The 15,557-nt window shown below is 38.1% G+C and overlaps 1 protein-coding gene across 1 annotated transcript in view; it reads left to right on the top strand.

Annotated features, from left to right (window-relative positions):
* The window catches only part of ADAMTSL1 (ADAMTS like 1), a 294,793-nt gene that overhangs the window by 200,770 nt on the left and 78,466 nt on the right, over nt 1-15,557 (top strand). Inside the window, exons 11-14 of the mRNA XM_041416472.1 lie at nt 7,823-7,873; nt 10,616-10,820; nt 12,154-12,301; nt 15,125-15,209. Coding sequence (XP_041272406.1) covers nt 7,823-7,873; nt 10,616-10,820; nt 12,154-12,301; nt 15,125-15,209 — 489 coding nt within the window. The remainder of the gene's footprint in view (nt 1-7,822; nt 7,874-10,615; nt 10,821-12,153; nt 12,302-15,124; nt 15,210-15,557) is intronic.

Here is a 15,557-nt window from a genome sequence, read left to right as displayed (position 1 = left end):
ACAAATCACTCTAAGGCAAAGATAGGTTTTACTTCTTACAGGAAGTTTTCACTGAAGTTACCAATGTTTTTTTGAGTTAACACTCAGATTTCTTTGTCATTGAACATACCTTTACCCAGAGTATATTGCAGTTTATACTCCTTTAGTCCTATAAGTACATTAAAGTTAGAGACAGACGCCAGTAGAGGCCAGGTATGATCAGGTAGAAGGCCAAAACATGAATGTTTCAGGAAATGGATTGTTGAAAAATATGAATCAATGGAACCTATCTTCTAGAGTCCCCTATCACAGTCTCAATGAGAAAGTAATTTTATGTAGTTGCTTTATTTTTTGTATATTTTAAATTCTAAGATGCTATTTTTTAAACCTACTCCTCTGGGTCAAATAATTTGCCTCTGGCATTTGTGTGGTGGATATGTTTCATACTTTCTCAATTATTTCAAATAACATATTCTCAAATTGGTGATGCAGATGACTGCATGGTACATGAGAGGAAAGAGGAAAAAAAATAACAGCTGGGCAGATGTCAGGAACCAATTTTGTTTTATATAAGATATAACAAGGCAAAGTTGTTGATATAAAGGACCCTGAGGGGAGGGAGAGTTATTTAGAAATACAGCTATGCCATCCCAGAGGAACTGGCTTTTTGGAAACATCTTCACAGTCTGCCAAATTTCAAATTACTATTTTCAAAAGTGCCTTTGTAAAGAATTCAACAACCGAGAGGGAAAAAAAAAAACAAAAAACAGAGGAAATCCTTGGTAACTTCTAGATTCTGGTAACTTCTGATGATTTCTAGCATTCTGATGATTTCGTCTAAGGAAGAGGGTAGGTGAAGCAGAAACATGGGATCAGAAGCCTGGACAAGGAGGGCATATTGGCTCTACAGTGTCTTTGCTGTGTGGGAGCTGCTCTGCTCCACCAGTATAAAACCAAGAAGTTAATTTTTCCTGGCAAACCCAGTTCCAGTGAGGCATAGCTGATTAGTGGTTGCTGACTGTTCCTGTGGTGTGTTAATGAATGCCACAGAAAATAATCATTGAAGACCACAGTGGCACTGAATAAAGGAACTGAGAGTGGTTGCTCTAAACACTAAACACTAAAATTTTCAGCAAAGGGCAAACTGAAAGAAAAGTTTAAATGAATACCACAAGTATTGTGTGAGCCTGCAGTAAGTTGAATCTTTAGGTTTAGTGCATAGAAATGTTTACTTTATTGTGCTTACTATGGCAATAATTAGCAGTATTGCTGGCATCATGAAGAGCAAAAAAGCTTCGGCTCAGTAAACATGGGAAAGTATGGTTATTTATCAAATACATAGCTTACACATACTCGTTTTCCAGGTTAAGTAGAGGCAGCCACATATATGGTTCATCCAAGTCAGATCAGTGATTCATATCACAGAACGCACGGTGACACTGAGTGCCTTTTAATCCCTACATAACAATGCTCCATTCAGCCTCTCTTATAAAACCTGTTTTGCATCCAGCTCATAATAACCAACAAAGTAAAAAAAATCTGTTTCTGTTTGTTTACAGTCCATTATGATTTTACAGTCTGCCTTTGACTGGCAAAAATAAGTCTATATGCATATTACCTACTAATGTAAACAGCAGCCAAATCAATCTAGTCCACTCCCCTTCAATGGGCAAAATCCAACATTAGTATTTTGCCTATTTAATTAAGTGAAAATCTTGTAACTACCCAAAACTTCACAGACTGGAGGGTATTTTTAGCTTTCATCTTTATCCTCCTTTCTGGTATATTTTAATAAAAAATTAATGGATACTTTTTTCTTGCTAGAGAAGAGGTTTGTTCAGATTTGATTTAACTGGGTATGCTAAACACTTATTTAGGACAATTCTAAGGTGCTATAAGCAGAAGATAAATTTGCTTAATAATTCCAAGGCTTCCCCCAAAAACCAATTTTGACCCAAATGTGAAAAAGGCTGCTGCCCTACCCATCATTCACTCACTCACCAGGATACCCTCAGTATTATTTCTAGATTTCAGCTTTTAGATGGCATTCCCAGCCATGCCATTCTGCCTTTTTAACAATCTCCCATATTTTTTGTCTATTGCTGCTACATGTTAATGTGGGAGTTTCTGAGTCACATAAGGTCTATTTGTGTTTTTACCAGGAGATTTCAATGTTGTATAAAGATTTCTAAAGGCAACTTCAGCAAAGATTCTAAATTCATAAAGCAACTGTCTAAAACATTTTATACTAGCAAGCCTCTAGCATAAGGTGTTCATTTTAACACTTCAGTTCCTGGATTTTGCCTAGAGTTTAATCTGTAAACCTGCCACTAGAAATATTGTTTATACCTGTGGAAAGTTTGGGGGGGAAATCTCTCATTCCAGCAAGGTTTTCAGTGTCCTGAAGAACTCTTAGATATATCCTATTTATGGAGTTCTCCAGTGAAATTGCAAACTCCTCTTCCTGCTTGTCAAAGTTTTTCTTTTAGCATTTTCATTTAAATATTGATATGGTGGTGGCAGAGGTTTGGCATTACCAAAAAGAAATTTAAAATAAAATTTAAATTTTAATAAAATTGTAGTTTTCAGTTGTTCATTTTCAGCTAATTTAGCAAGAGTACTGAAGTACAAGTAAAAGCATACAAAAGACACCAGGATGATATGACCATTCAGAGTGATTCTAAGTAGTGAGAAGTCCATAATATACTTGGCAATGTGAAAGTGGAATTGTAGATGGAAAAGGAGCTAGTACCAATGGCAATGTTCTGGTAGTAATAATCTGGGTTACCCGAGTTCAAGAGCAGGGTAAAGACAAGCAGCAGATAATTCTAATACCTAAAGAGATACATTTCTTCTCAAGAAAAGCAGTTGGAACCTTGAATTTTTGGACAGGGCAAAAGTAATCGAAATTAATCTAGAAAATAACTTTGTCAGGATAGGTAGAGGGGGTGGGCCAGGAAGCACTTGTGAAGCACTTCAAAGATGTGAATAACAGAGCAAATTCAATTCTGAGGGGACAATAGATATTAATGAAACACGGAAAGAAAGGCAGAAAAGAACTTCCAGGATACTTCCAATAACAAGCTGTAAAGTGGGAAAACATGTCATGTACTGCTGTGAGCATCATATCTGTCTGCCCAAGATGAAGTTACAGGAAAATTAGTCTGGTTTAAGTGCTAGAAGATGCCAAAACTGCAGCAAGTCATTTATGGAGATTTTCACTGGATATTCAGTTGTTAAAATTTAGTACTGTTAACTACTTATCGGCTCATTCCCTCTTTGTATCAAACACTGCTCATCCAAACCACCATAAAATATTGAACTGGATTTAAAAAAGAAGATGTTTAGAAGCATTACAGTCATCCTGCTGGAAGGAATTACATTTTCTACTTTTGACTGGAAACATCTCTTTTGCGCACTGTGAAGACATTGGGTTTTAGCAGTCTATGGCAATGACAAACCATATGTCACTTAGAATTTAAAATCTCTGCACCATAAACAAGACATTTTTTATAAAGGTAAGATACTGTCATGCCAAACAGACATTCTGTTTAAAGCAAGAGGGTTTTTGGATGCTGACACAAAAGGATGGCTTTCTCAATAGTGTTTTTTTCATTCGTAAGTAGGTTTTTAAAGTATCCACATACCACTTCTAAATGTTTAAGCAGCAGACATTGGCTTTTGCCAATCTGTAAAGTGCTAAGAGCATATAAAAGGATGTATGCATACAATGTACATAGTAGTTCAGTTTCACATTGATAGCATCCAGAAACCAGAAAGGTGACTCATACTGGTAGCATAACTGAGAATTACTGTTTCACTGCCTGCAAAAGTAGGCACTGAAACCAATGTTGCCTGTACCCGTGGTGTTACTGTTATCTAGCTCTGAAGGGAAAAGGTAATACACAGAATAATACATGGGCAGCATTAACAGATACCATCTGTTTGAGGGCCTCATTAACTCAACACAGAAAGTGTTCTTGTAGCACAAGGAAATAATGTCACAGTGTGGCATCTTCAGATATCACTGAAGTGCAGTATCACACACCACCTTAGTGTCAGGATTTGAAGTGTTAAAAAGCAATCTTTTGCACAAGATTGTTGTCTGTCTAGTGATAATCATGGCTTTCACAGAGATGCTGGCTTGGATGCTAAACTATTGTCTGTGGTGATGAGTACTTTCATGTCTTCCAGCATAGCCAACCCAAGCTACTTTAACATTTCATTATTATTTGTTCACACTGCTAATAATGTCTTAAACATATTCCATTGCTTGGATGGCACAGTCCCTGCCATACAGATATTTACTCTCAGGTCTGACAGAGTTCAGTGAAGGCTTAAATCTTCACGTACAAGTCTGATCAGGAAAGAGGTGTAATGGGTGCAGCCACCCGGGTTATTGCATGGGCAGCCCTGCAGCTGTCAGTAGGACGCCCCTGGCAAAACAAAACCCTCAGCAGAAGTGGAGGCTGTGAGTCAGAGGCACTTGAGCATCCTGCAAAGGCTGGGCAGCTGCACAGCAAGGGTGCAGGACATCAGCATAGGAGTGGCAGGTTGTCCCCATGTGAGTTACACCACCCTGAGGCACCTTGGGAGCAGGTGTCCTTTCTTTCTGCTGGCTCCTCTCTCAGTTTTAGCACCCATGCCCCCACTTGGCTCAACAGGTTCTAACCTGAGACTCATCAGCATGCAGGAGAGAGAGCTGGGATGGGCTGGCCTTGTCAGAAAGATGGAGTCATCAGGGAGGTAGAGGAGAAAGGCACTTGAGCTTAAGCTTGTCATGTGTGCTAAATCCAGTTAAGCAGGAAAAGGAGCAACTGGGGAGGAGTTGACCAAACTTGTCTTCCAAGGAATGCAGCTGTGGAAACTCATCCCAGGGGAAGGCTGAATGTTTGCAGAAATGACAAATCTGATTGCAGCACTCTCACCTCTGGCATGTGCAGCTCCCATTCCAACCATACACGTGCCCTGGAAGAGCAGTTGTGTTGAGACTGCCAGCCCTCAGGAGGAAAAAAACCAATGTGCAGAATATATGATAGGACTTGTTGGTGTGAAAGGCATGGTAGATTACAGACATATGAGACAGAACAGCTCTGCAAAGTAATTTGCTTTGTGCTCCTGCCCAATCTCTTGATGTTTTGTGAATGAGTCCTGTTAGCTACTTGCATATATTTCAGTGAAGGAATTATTATTTCCTCTGCTCATTTAGCACACCATCCCCTTTGCATTATCTGGGTAATGTGTAAATAAATCCCACAAAGTAGATATCTTCCATGTTTATAGGAGTATGATGGACTGATAGAATAATAGAATTTAAACCACTTTGTCCCATCAAAAAGTAAGAATACACCAAAGTAATCTCTTAAGTTTTTTTTAAATGTTAACTTAGTCTTAGGGATTTTTTTTATGGAGCTCATACAAAAATCCTCACACAAGACTAGCTAGAAAAATGCAGATGGCATTAACGATATGATGACCATCTGCTCTTCTGTTTTATCTTTAAGACAATTATTTTTTGAAGTCATAAATTAAACCATTGTGTTCTATTGTGGGGGTCTTTTTCCTTGCTAAGACTTTATGGTGGTGATTCATTTTCTTGTAGTTGCAGAATGAGAGCCTTTGCAGCCCCTCACATATGAAAAAAGACAGAATCAGTAAATCTGTGGAGCTCAATACTGTTTACAGAAATGTAATTTTTGCATGCAAAATTTTTGAGGGTCAGACCTTTCCATTTACAATATTAACCTTTGTAAATGTTACTTAATATTCATAACAGTTTTTGAATATGATACAGTTATTTCTATCTGAACAGTCTTGGAAGTAATGCATTCTAAAGTATGTTGACCTGGATTATGCATAGACAATCATATTTATTATAAATAAAATAATTTTCACTGCAATGAATAAGATTTTTTTTTTGAAACCTGCTTCTTTCTTAGGCAGTAGATGCTTTTATAGTGTAATTGTTTCATTTTTTAATTCACTATATTAACTTTTTCCCAACCACTTCTCAGCAAGCTGATGAGCTGGAAAGTGCAAACAGAGGGCTTCAGAGTGGAACTTCAACAACATTAATAGAAGAGTCAGGAAAACAGCAAATTCCCAAAGACGGGGCAAAAAAATCCTCACAAGAAGTTCCCTTCCATCTTCTTAAAATACTAGTACACAATTCTTCCACATTCTACAGATGTCTACCCGTCAGGCTAAGTCTGAAAAGACTTGTTCGTTGACCATACTCCCATTTGTCTTTTCCAAAGTTTCCCAGTGCCAGAACAACCTCTCCTAGATTTTTAGATTTTTGTGAGGACAGGCAGCTCTTCGAAAATGCAAATATGTGCACTCATGCAGAGAGTTCCTGTGACTGCAGTGGCTGCTAATCTTAGAGGGAACTGTCTAGTCCCTCTCACACACTTCCATGGCTCCAGCTGCTTCCCGTGCTTTAGCTGGAAAATTCTAGGACATTGACCTGGCGCTGACTCCTTGCTGTGGAAACACAATGGGATCTATTCTTCTATCTTGGAGAAGTTATGCATATAAAACCCCTGTTGACTAAAAGGAAAATAGACCCCTTAGGCCTGGCCTGACAAGACTCTTTGAATGCTCACAGCATTTTTCAGTGAGCTGTGTTGAGAATAGAGATTACTTTCTCCCTTCCCCCTCCTTCACTCCTTCCCCCTTGCAGAAATCCATAGCACCATACCTACCACCTCTCATCTGTGAAAGGTTCCCAAAAACCACCTTTATTCTTAGCATTCAGTTTCAATTCCCTGTAACTTGGATGGAGACACACTTTTTATTTTAATGCAGTTAGTGTTCACTCCTTGATTTTTCTGTCCACTTGTCCCATCCAAATACCCAAGTGGCCTTGATGAAGGCGATAAACGAGGTCCTCCATGATCATCTGTTTTATTTTAATAGATATGTCTGATAACTAGGAAACAACATGGTTAAAGTTACTCTGAGCCAAAATTATGAGCAGTGCAGAAAGAATACAGACCAGCAATTCAGTGAGACTCTGTAGCTGTCAATGAGAAAAGTTGCATCCATCTCACGCACAACTGGCAAGATAATACTTCAGATAACTCCTAATTTTGATGTATGCTATTGCCTTCTATAACTTTTAGGAGTTACATTGTGACACCACACCAATAACAGTTCAGCAAAGCAATCCAACCAGTTATGACAAACAAAAAAATTCTACCTGACATGTTAATCTTTTCTCAGGTTCCTTCTTTCTTTCTGGAGAAAAAAAATGCAGGTCTGGGCTCATTTAAGGTGAAAAGACAAGGACTGCAGTTACAAATTCTTGCAGTGTGATTACCTAGATTTCTAACCCTGTAACTTGTAAAAGCAGAGGTTTTATTCGATGGGCAGAAACAACCATATAATAGTTATAAAAAGGATTTTATTTAGAGGTCTGCAGCAGATAGAAGTTCCTCTATTGTCCTCAGTGACTTTGGATCCAAGCTCCAAGAATGTATCAAGTATAGGAACATTCTTTTTGATGCTAGATAATCAAAATGTAAGTTAAAATAATATTTGGATCACTTTTAGCAATAGATCGCTTTTTTTGTCAAACAATAATATATTTATAAGAAAAAAGTAGTAACCACTGATTTATTCTTTAAATTACTCAGAAAAAGTAGGATGGGAGTGTATTTTTTTTAATGGGATAACATCTTAGGTAAAATATCTTGTTTTGTTGATTTATAATACTGTAATACAAAAAGTTGTGTAATGTAATACAATATTGTAATACAAAACTTGTATAATGTAATCATCTAGTGTTTATTTTATTATGTGTACCTTCTACTCAGAGGGTTGGCATTATTGTTCCTAACAGTGATGGATACAAGCAGATCATGCCCTATGACCTCTACCATCCCCTTCCTCGGTATGTAAAACAGTCAACCAGATGCTAGGCTTAACAAGTCCATTTTCTTTTTCTTTTGTTCTGCTCTGTACTTCTGCTTTACTCTCAGGCTAAATTAACAGATCCTGCTTCTCTGACTCTTAACAGATTAATGTAGAGATGTTCAAATGCTAACCTGTTGTAATAAATTCTGTCAATGCAGAACTGAAATTATAGCCTATCTGAAGGAGAAGTGCAGATTTATTGTGTGATCCCTTTCTTTCTCCCCTTCCTCAACCCCACTTTCCCTTTTCTCTCATTACTTCCCTGTTCTTGTCTTTTACTCCTCTCTGAGGAGAACTGTAAGCTGTGGCTTTGTTATGAACCACAAGATTTTCTCTCCTCACCCCCATTTTGCTGTTTCTTGCATGCCTATAATTTGTGAGCTTTTAGGTTTTGACAACATTAGTTTTGTTTTCTGATCCTACAAACTCATGCTAATGACTTTCCCAGGGGCATTAGTTCACTGGTTTTTCTAAGAAATAGGTGATAAGGGCAGAAATAGGATCAAGACCTGACTTTTTATCATTAATTATCTCACAATTAAAATGTCTTTAATGTAAGACTCAAAATTCTCATGGAAATAATCAGATGACTAATTGCTTTTAAAGCAGTGAATATGACTGTTGATGATAAAAATTTTTGATAGCTGAAGGATAATGACCTGTAGGTTTTGAAATACTGCCTGGACATGCAAAAGTATTGTGCTGTGTTTTCTTCTTCATTAATTTATTGTGTCATGCGCTACGAAATCATGGAAAGAACCCTTTAGACAACTTGAAAGTCTCATCCAGGTGAGGAAACAACTTCCATCCAACTACACTGAGGCCTGATGCACAGAGGTTTCAGCATCAGTGTACAAATGCAGCGTGTTCACACTCCACAGCCAAAACATGGACCAACCTCCAACTGAGAACAAAACTTTGCTATATTTAGGCTACTTGAAATTGCTAAGGTTGCCTAAGACACCTGGAAACTTGTCCCAAATACTTCAGGAAATTTCCTGGTACCATCACTTTTTAAGGCTAGGAAAAGGTGGCTCAGGTGGGCTGAGCCATCCAATTTTGAGCCAAGCAAATCTTGCAGTTCATTCATTTCAGTTTGGGGCCTCTTATTTGTGGTAATAAGAAACCTTAGCTGTATGTTGCAAAACTTGTTCAGCAGAGCCACAGGAAACACATTGAAGTAGAAGTATTCCTAAAATTACCTCTTTGTAAAATATGTGGCTTATGATCAGCACATGATGATGGCTGTGCATGGTTTAAAAATTGTTCCACCACTCCTAGTGGTAAGTCACGGAATTAATCAGTGGCTTTACTACTTGTAAACAACTTTTAATTTAAGCCGTTTCACATTGAGTTTTATGGTGCTACCGGACAGCAGACAGGTGAGGGTATTGCTAGACATGCTGGAGCTGATGAGAAAATTGTGGGATGATATGATGGAAAATTAGAGAGAAAGATAATCATTGCTCAACAATCCTGTATTTGTTCCTTAACAAAAATATTTCCTTTGTTTTAAGTGAGCCAATAAAAGTCCTCACCTTTTACTTCTTTTACTTCTTGTCTGAAGGAGGAAACAGGTGGGGTGTTTTTTAGAAAAAGTGTTCTTTGAGGTCAAAAATCTTTTTACTAAAATTGTTGTTTCAAATTTCAAACAGTAGTTGTAATGTCATTATGAAAAAGACATTTGCCTTGTGGGGTAATAAATGATTTCATGAAATGTTTCCAGGTAGGGAGAACACACATACTTCTGTACTTAATTCATGCACAGTAATATACAGAACTATCCACATTAGATCGTGGGAATGGTCCCACATCCAATCTGTGACACAGGCCTGAATATAACAGAGGCAATACCAGACTATTTTGTGTGGAAAGACATGTATATATATAAAGTAATACATAGCTTATAGCATATGCTATATATATATATATCACTACAAAAAGGATTATTCTCATAAGTATACATAGCTTTTCAGAACATGCATATATTGTTCTTGGGATTTTTCATCACAATGGCATTTGTAGAGAAAAGATGGGTTCTCTGTGCTTTTAACTGCCTTAACAGTAAGGAAACAAGGTCCACCTGGTTTATCCATCAGAGGACATGTATTTTACAAGTATAGTCACATTTTCTTTTTGGTAATTTCCTCTCATCTTTCTTTCTTTTTTCTCTATTGAGTTGCTTCCTTGGAAAAAACACCACTCTTTCCCTTTATATTCTGCAAAAGGGGCATCAATCTCACAGCACACCTGTGATTTATGACAAAGATACTTCAGAATATGAGAAATCATGATATTCCCATAATCTTCAGAATATGAGAATATGAAAACATGACATTCCCATCAATTAAAAAAAGAAAAAAAAAACCTAAGTAACAAGCATTTAGCTTTTCTGTGGCAGTAGTAATTGGATTAGTGGGAGAGAGGAGATTTCATGTTATTAACTGTGGTGTAAAAGACACCAGCCATGAGCATGCTTTGTTGCTCTGGACACCTGTGAAAATAGACACATGATTAATTTTTACTGATGTTACCCTGATAAAAAAACTGAGCTGAGTCAAGCTAAACCAAGCAAAACTAAAACAGAACAAACCACAACCAAACAAAAAACCCCATACAAACAAGCAGCCCTACAGATAGCAGTTTATGCATTTTGGGGGTACAGGTGGGTGTGGGAAGAAGAAGGGTAATGTTTCCTGATGCTTCTTTATTTTCCCAGATGGGAAAGTACACCCTGGACAGCCTGTTCCTCCTCCTGTGGAGGAGGCATTCAAAGCCGCAGTGTCTCCTGTGTGGAAGAAGACATTCAGGGGCACATCAGCCCCGTAGATGAATGGAAATGCATGTATACTCCAAAGATGCCTGTTGTCCAGCCTTGCAATATATTTGACTGTCCAAAGTGGCTTGCTCAAGAATGGTCTCCGGTAATCAATTTCGTTTTGTTGGTTTTGTGTTTAACACACTAGGGAAAATATCTTAAATCATACTTCAGTGAGTTTTTGGAAGTTAGAACATTCACTGTTTTCTCTCATTACCAACACCTCTATTTTAAATTATGCTATTTGTCTAACTGCAAAGTAACCACTCAGGGAAAATATATTAAGATGAACATGAGCAAGGAGAATGATAGAAAAATAAATCAGCTCTGTAACATTATTTTGTGACCTTCTACTAATAATAGACTGGAAATATAAGTGAAATGCACCAAAAAAAACCCAATAAGCATGTAATCTATTTCTGTTTTGCAGTATTTCAGTCATAAATTGAAACTCAAAATCACTGAGAAATTTCAAGAAGCACATAAATCTGTATATGACTCTGCTCTTTGATACCTGTATTTGTCTGTTCCTGACTTGCCTTTCCGTCTCTAAGAAAGTAAATGTCTTGGAACTGTCCTTCCACAAAAGTAGTGAAATATTTTAATTTAGTACATAAAGACTTGGCTTGAATATATTTTCTCACCACCCCAGTTTCTCAACAGGTAAATTGTGCTTTAGAAGCTAGGCTAGCTTACCTACAGATGAGGAGTTTGTGACTGATTGCAAAGTGTTCGCTGTTTGTCAGATGAAAGCTGCTGTCCAAGAGCAAAACAACATTGGTAACATGCTTCCACACATGGAACTACTACAACATTGGTAGTGCTTCCAACTGATTAGTGGTTTTGATCATCTCCTGGGCAACCAATTTTGAAGCAATGTGTGCAGGGGATAAAAGCTGATGAACCAGAGCAAAAATAAATTTAAAAACAAACAAACAAAAAAAAAAAAAAACCACACAAAAAACCTTTAAAAACTGTCTGAGGGAAAAAGGCCTGATAGTTTCCCATGCTGTTTGGTGCTTTTTTCCAGAATAGCTGAGTGTAATCCCTGTTGACACATAAGCCCCAGTACTTTGTCCAAGCAAAACAGAGTGGTTCCAAATTAAACTGACAAGGTGTTACTGAGCTTATCCTGTATGGGACAGATGGCTACAAGCCAAGTAGGCAACATTGCAAAAGTGGCACTGCAAGAGAAGTCCAGTGGCAAAATGTCCAAATCAAGTAAATGTTCTGAGAAAAAGGCAAAAGTTTCTATCAATTTTATACCTTTTCCATAATTACCAAATATTATGAATATTTTATTTTCAAGTTTGGATGTTTCTGCATCATGTTTGGCTCTCTTATGTTGCATATTCCGCTTACAATTATCATTGCTAAATGTGACTTTTTTTTCTCCTTTTCATTTTCTCCTTTCATGTTTGTTTTTTTTTTCAATCCAGTGCACTGTGACCTGTGGACAAGGACTCAGATACCGTGTGGTCCTCTGCATTGACCACAAGGGGATGCATACAGGAGGCTGTAGTACTAAAACAAAGCCACACATAAAAGAAGAATGTGTTGTACCCACTCCTTGCTACAAGCCCAAAGGTAATGAGGCAGAATGTTTCTCATAAATTTTTTAGAGCTCTTTCATGTTCAGCCATTTCGTTTTGCTGCTGGCATCACTGTTTCCACCTGCACCTGAGTTATGATTTTGCACCTGTCTGTTCCTGTCTGCCTGCCAGTAGCTTGGAGTGAGTGCTGACCTCTTTTGTCTTACAAGCTTTGGGCTTTTCATAGTTAATTTGTAGCCCAGTAGACTAAGCAATATAAATGTAAATTTCGTTGTATTTTCACTGTTTACATCCGAGCAAAATGCAGCAAGACACAAAAGAGATCTTATGTTGCAAACCATCCAAAACTGGCTTCTGCTTAGAAGGATGCAAGGCCAGCTAGGAAAGCTTTGCTTACCTCTATCTGTCATGAAATGTCTTCAAACAGGAGTCATCAGGGAACAAAGTAAATTACTCCTTTCTGGAAGCCCACCCTTGCAAAAGCATGGCATCTTTACCCTGCATAAGATCTTGTGCTGCCCTTTGCAGCACGTACACGCTTAATTTCTGAATGAAGGAAGCTACCTTCTTCTTCCATTTTTTCACATGGAATGAAAAGTCCTGTGCAAAGCTTGGTGTAACTGGGTTTAGTTTCCCTCCACATCTTTGTTCTGGAACACTTTCACAGTTTTTCCATCATAATGCAAGGTGTAATATTTGAATATCTGTATATCTGAAGGCTGAGCAGTGGTTTCAGAAGAGTGTTGGATTAGATGGTGTCCAGTGGTGCCATCCAATTCTATTTTTAGGCTAGAAATTTGTCCTTTTTATTTCACAAAACTAGAGTTAGAAATTTAGGGCAGAAGGGGTAATGAACCTCTCATCTATTGAATGTTTTAGTCCTAGACTGGTTTTTTTTTCAACAGCTAGATTAACACAAAGCAGAAAACAGTCTTCCTAGCTGACAGAAGCAGCAAGGCAAAAAATGTGCAAGTCTCTCTTCTCTTAACACACTCTGCAAAAAAAGAAACAGAAGGCAAATTGTTCATATAATTTCTTTCATTTTAGTTTATTCAAGACCTAAGGCATTTTATGTTGTACCAATAATGGGAAAAAATAGGATACCACAAGATTAGGTAGTGATTTTCAGTTTTTATAGAGAATGTATATTAATCTAATATAACTTTCTGTGTAATAGAAGTGTTTTTACTGGAAGTACTAAAAAAAAAAAATTACTGTAATGTCTAAAGCTAAAATTTTCTCCTTAGCTTATGTTAGAAGTGCTTTTTGTTCATTTTTCTCTCAAAGCATACTGTATAACATCAACATTTCTAATCCTCTAACAAATTTCACAGCGTAGATGCTAATTAACTACACCTGTAAAAAAAAGGAAGGTTATTTTAAAAGTCACAGATCAGGCTATGTTAGACAAGAATTTAGGTTTTTACAAGCACTTGCATCTAAGCAAAAAACTCACATAAATAAGATACAACTTTCAAAAACTCATAAGACAAACTGTAGAACATAGAAATATTTCCTGCATATTCTGGATGATTATTAAAATACAGATTAAACTAAGAGCTTTGATGGCATTCATCCTTAAATGGCACTAATATGTTAGATGAAGAGCTTGGAAAGCTGTTTGAAAGACAGAGGAATAGTAATTCAATTATTGTCCCTTTTTTCCTCAGTTAATAACTTTCTCCAAGGATATTTGCATGACTAAAGTTGCAGTAGCTGTGCAGTCAAATTGTAGGTCATTTTTCCTCTATGATACAACTGAGAGATGGAAAATTTCATGTGCATATGTGAAATGTTCTGCACAATAGACCCACAGAAAAATCCTGACTATTCTGAATTACATTAACCTGCTCCTCTTGGCGAGTACAAGTCCATCCTTAGACAAACCCAAAAGGCTTAGGTGATTTGTGAGTAGCAAATAAGTTTGGCTCTGGTTCTCCTCAGTAGTCTGAGTCTCACTGCACTTTGTATAGTCTTCCCCTGGTCCTAGCCCAGAATGTTCTGTTGAAGTGCAGAGCTCCTTCTCAGCCTTTAGCTGAGCCAGATTTGTTCTTGCTTTATACCCCTGTAGAGCTAAACCAGCTCTGCTGCCTTCAGCTCAGCTACTCTGCTCTGAACCTGCATTAAAGTGGAGTTTGGCTTGCAAAGCAGCATGGCCCTGCATTCCCCAGAGCAGAGCAGCTCATTACCCTGTGCGCATATCCTGGAGAGGGAGAAAAGCAGCTCCACTGTTTTCCATCAGGAATGACAGAAAAAGTATCAAGTTCATTTTTTTAAATCCACATAGCTGATGAACTGATAAACGGAGTTGAAAAGCATAGTTTGGCCATTTAATTATAGTTTTCCTGTTTGTTGTATCACTCATCAAAGCAGGATTTTCTTTATTTTTGTAATCCACCAAAGCCAAGCTCAGCATGTGTTCTGACATTCTGAAATTTAAAAGTAGATACAGGCATGTTACGCATTTTGCCTTGTGTGATGCAGGCCTGTTACACTTGCAAGTTTCCCTCTAAAAAAGTACTTTTCAAAGTACTTTTATAGTCCAGTTGTATAGTCTGAAAGGTGGCAATTTCAATTTGCCTGTCTGGTTTTGGGGCACTATAGCCCTTCTACCCGCAACAGTGAAATATCTGGCCATACAACCTTGTAAACTATATAGTCCAGGTGATGAAAGAGTTTGTTTCTCTCCCCTGTGTTCTCATTTCTCTTTGTCGTCTTCCCGCTCCTTCTGCTTGGCCCCCATATGTGTGAGGGCACCCATACATCACACTCATGCTTGGTGAGCACAGGGAGGGTGTCACACATAGCAGTGTTACCTCATGCTTTCTGTTTTCACATGCTTGTGTTTGCTTCATAGAGAAACTTCCTGTGGAAGCAAAGTTGCCGTGGTATAAGCAGGCTCAAGAGCTGGAGGAAGGAACAGCCGTATCTGAAGAACCCTCGTAAGTCTCAAAAATTTGCTTACAACCGGCTCTTGTTATGTGATCCTGAGAAACTGTAGTTGCTCCCTCCCTGGAGGTGTTCAAGGCCAGGTTGGATAGGGCTCTGAGCAACCTGGTCTAGGTGGAAGGTGTCCCTGCCCAAAGCACGGGGAGTGGGAATGTGAGAACCTCTAAGGTCCTTTCCAATCCAAAGCCCTCTGTGATTCTGTGTTTCCGTGTGGGAACCTGGGACTTGTGCAGCACAATCTCTTGAATGTATTTGGCTTCTGATAGAGTGTAAAGGATGAGCCCAACCCTGTGGAAAACCATGGTGTTGAGGCTGTATCATACTTATGTGCAAAGAGACAG

The sequence above is a fragment of the Onychostruthus taczanowskii genome, unplaced genomic scaffold, assembly GCF_017590055.1.
Source record: "Onychostruthus taczanowskii isolate IOZ18803 unplaced genomic scaffold, ASM1759005v1 scaffold52, whole genome shotgun sequence".
In the NCBI taxonomy this organism is placed as follows: domain Eukaryota; kingdom Metazoa; phylum Chordata; class Aves; order Passeriformes; family Passeridae; genus Onychostruthus; species Onychostruthus taczanowskii.
This window is presented reverse-complemented; position numbering and strand designations above follow the sequence as displayed.